The sequence below is a fragment of the Notolabrus celidotus genome, chromosome 12, assembly GCF_009762535.1.
Source record: "Notolabrus celidotus isolate fNotCel1 chromosome 12, fNotCel1.pri, whole genome shotgun sequence".
Taxonomy (NCBI): Eukaryota; Metazoa; Chordata; class Actinopteri; order Labriformes; family Labridae; genus Notolabrus; species Notolabrus celidotus.
This window is the reverse complement of record NC_048283.1, coordinates 30,919,170-30,920,026: the sequence shown is the minus strand read 5'-3', so window position 1 is coordinate 30,920,026 and position 857 is coordinate 30,919,170. Positions and strand designations below refer to the sequence as shown.

The window sequence follows — 857 nt, the reverse complement described above, 5'->3', positions numbered from 1 at the left end:
GCAGTTCCTGTTTTAGCTGTATTTAAGAAGGGTGCAGACATGCATGCGTATTAATAGATGATAAGCTCTACACAGCAGGTCTGTACTTCTTGATTCCATTTTAACATTGACAGCCTGTTTGACTTTAAAACATCTCTATTGGATTTTGTTTTGTACAGAAAAGATTAGCCATGTAATCAGCAAACAATGTCATTTCTTTTTTGTTTTTTATTCATACACCTCTTTTTTCCTAATGCTGCTTTTGGATTCAGGATTGAGTTTTCCCTGAATACCCTCTTCTTTAGCAAAGATGCTTTTAACAAAGACTGCAATACCAGGGAGACTGCAGAATATCGGTTATCTGACTGTGGATGTTTTCCTAACCGGCAGAAGGGATAGTTTTAAAAGGACTTTCATCCTGCTCATCACCTGCGGCTTCTCCAGCCTCCTGCTGAGCTCCCTGCTCCTCCTTTACCTTCTGTTTACCTTGAACTATGAGGTAGCAGTCGCCGGAGGGATTACTGGCTGCTTTGCAACACTACTGACAATCGTCCTCTTCCTTTCAAAAAGATTACGGTGCCTGGGGACTCTACTTGTGATTTCTATTTTCTTGAAGAAGAGTCGGAACCTGCTTCTGACAGCTGGGACCAGTTTGGTCATTCTTAGAAATGTACGCAACACCTTGGAGAACCTCACAGGACTGATCAGGAGTTTGATCTGCAACCTAAAGGTTAAGAAGGCAGCCATCATTGCACCATTCAGTAATTATGTGAAGATGTTAAAGTGGCTTGGAACTATGCTCAAGGGGGTAACAGATTTAGGGGTTTTGAACCTTGACTCCAAGCTTAAGGTTTCACCCAGACTGGAATCAGAACAGT

The 857-nt window shown here is 42.0% G+C and overlaps 1 protein-coding gene across 1 annotated transcript in view; it reads left to right on the top strand.

Moving 5' to 3' along the window:
* The first annotated feature begins 289 nt into the window (after window positions 1-289).
* Window positions 290-857, top strand: part of LOC117822776 (dendritic cell-specific transmembrane protein) — a 2,496-nt gene continuing 1,928 nt past the window's right edge. The window contains exon 1 of the mRNA XM_034697686.1: window positions 290-855. Within this exon, the coding sequence (XP_034553577.1) occupies window positions 290-855 (566 nt within the window). The remainder of the gene's footprint in view (window positions 856-857) is intronic.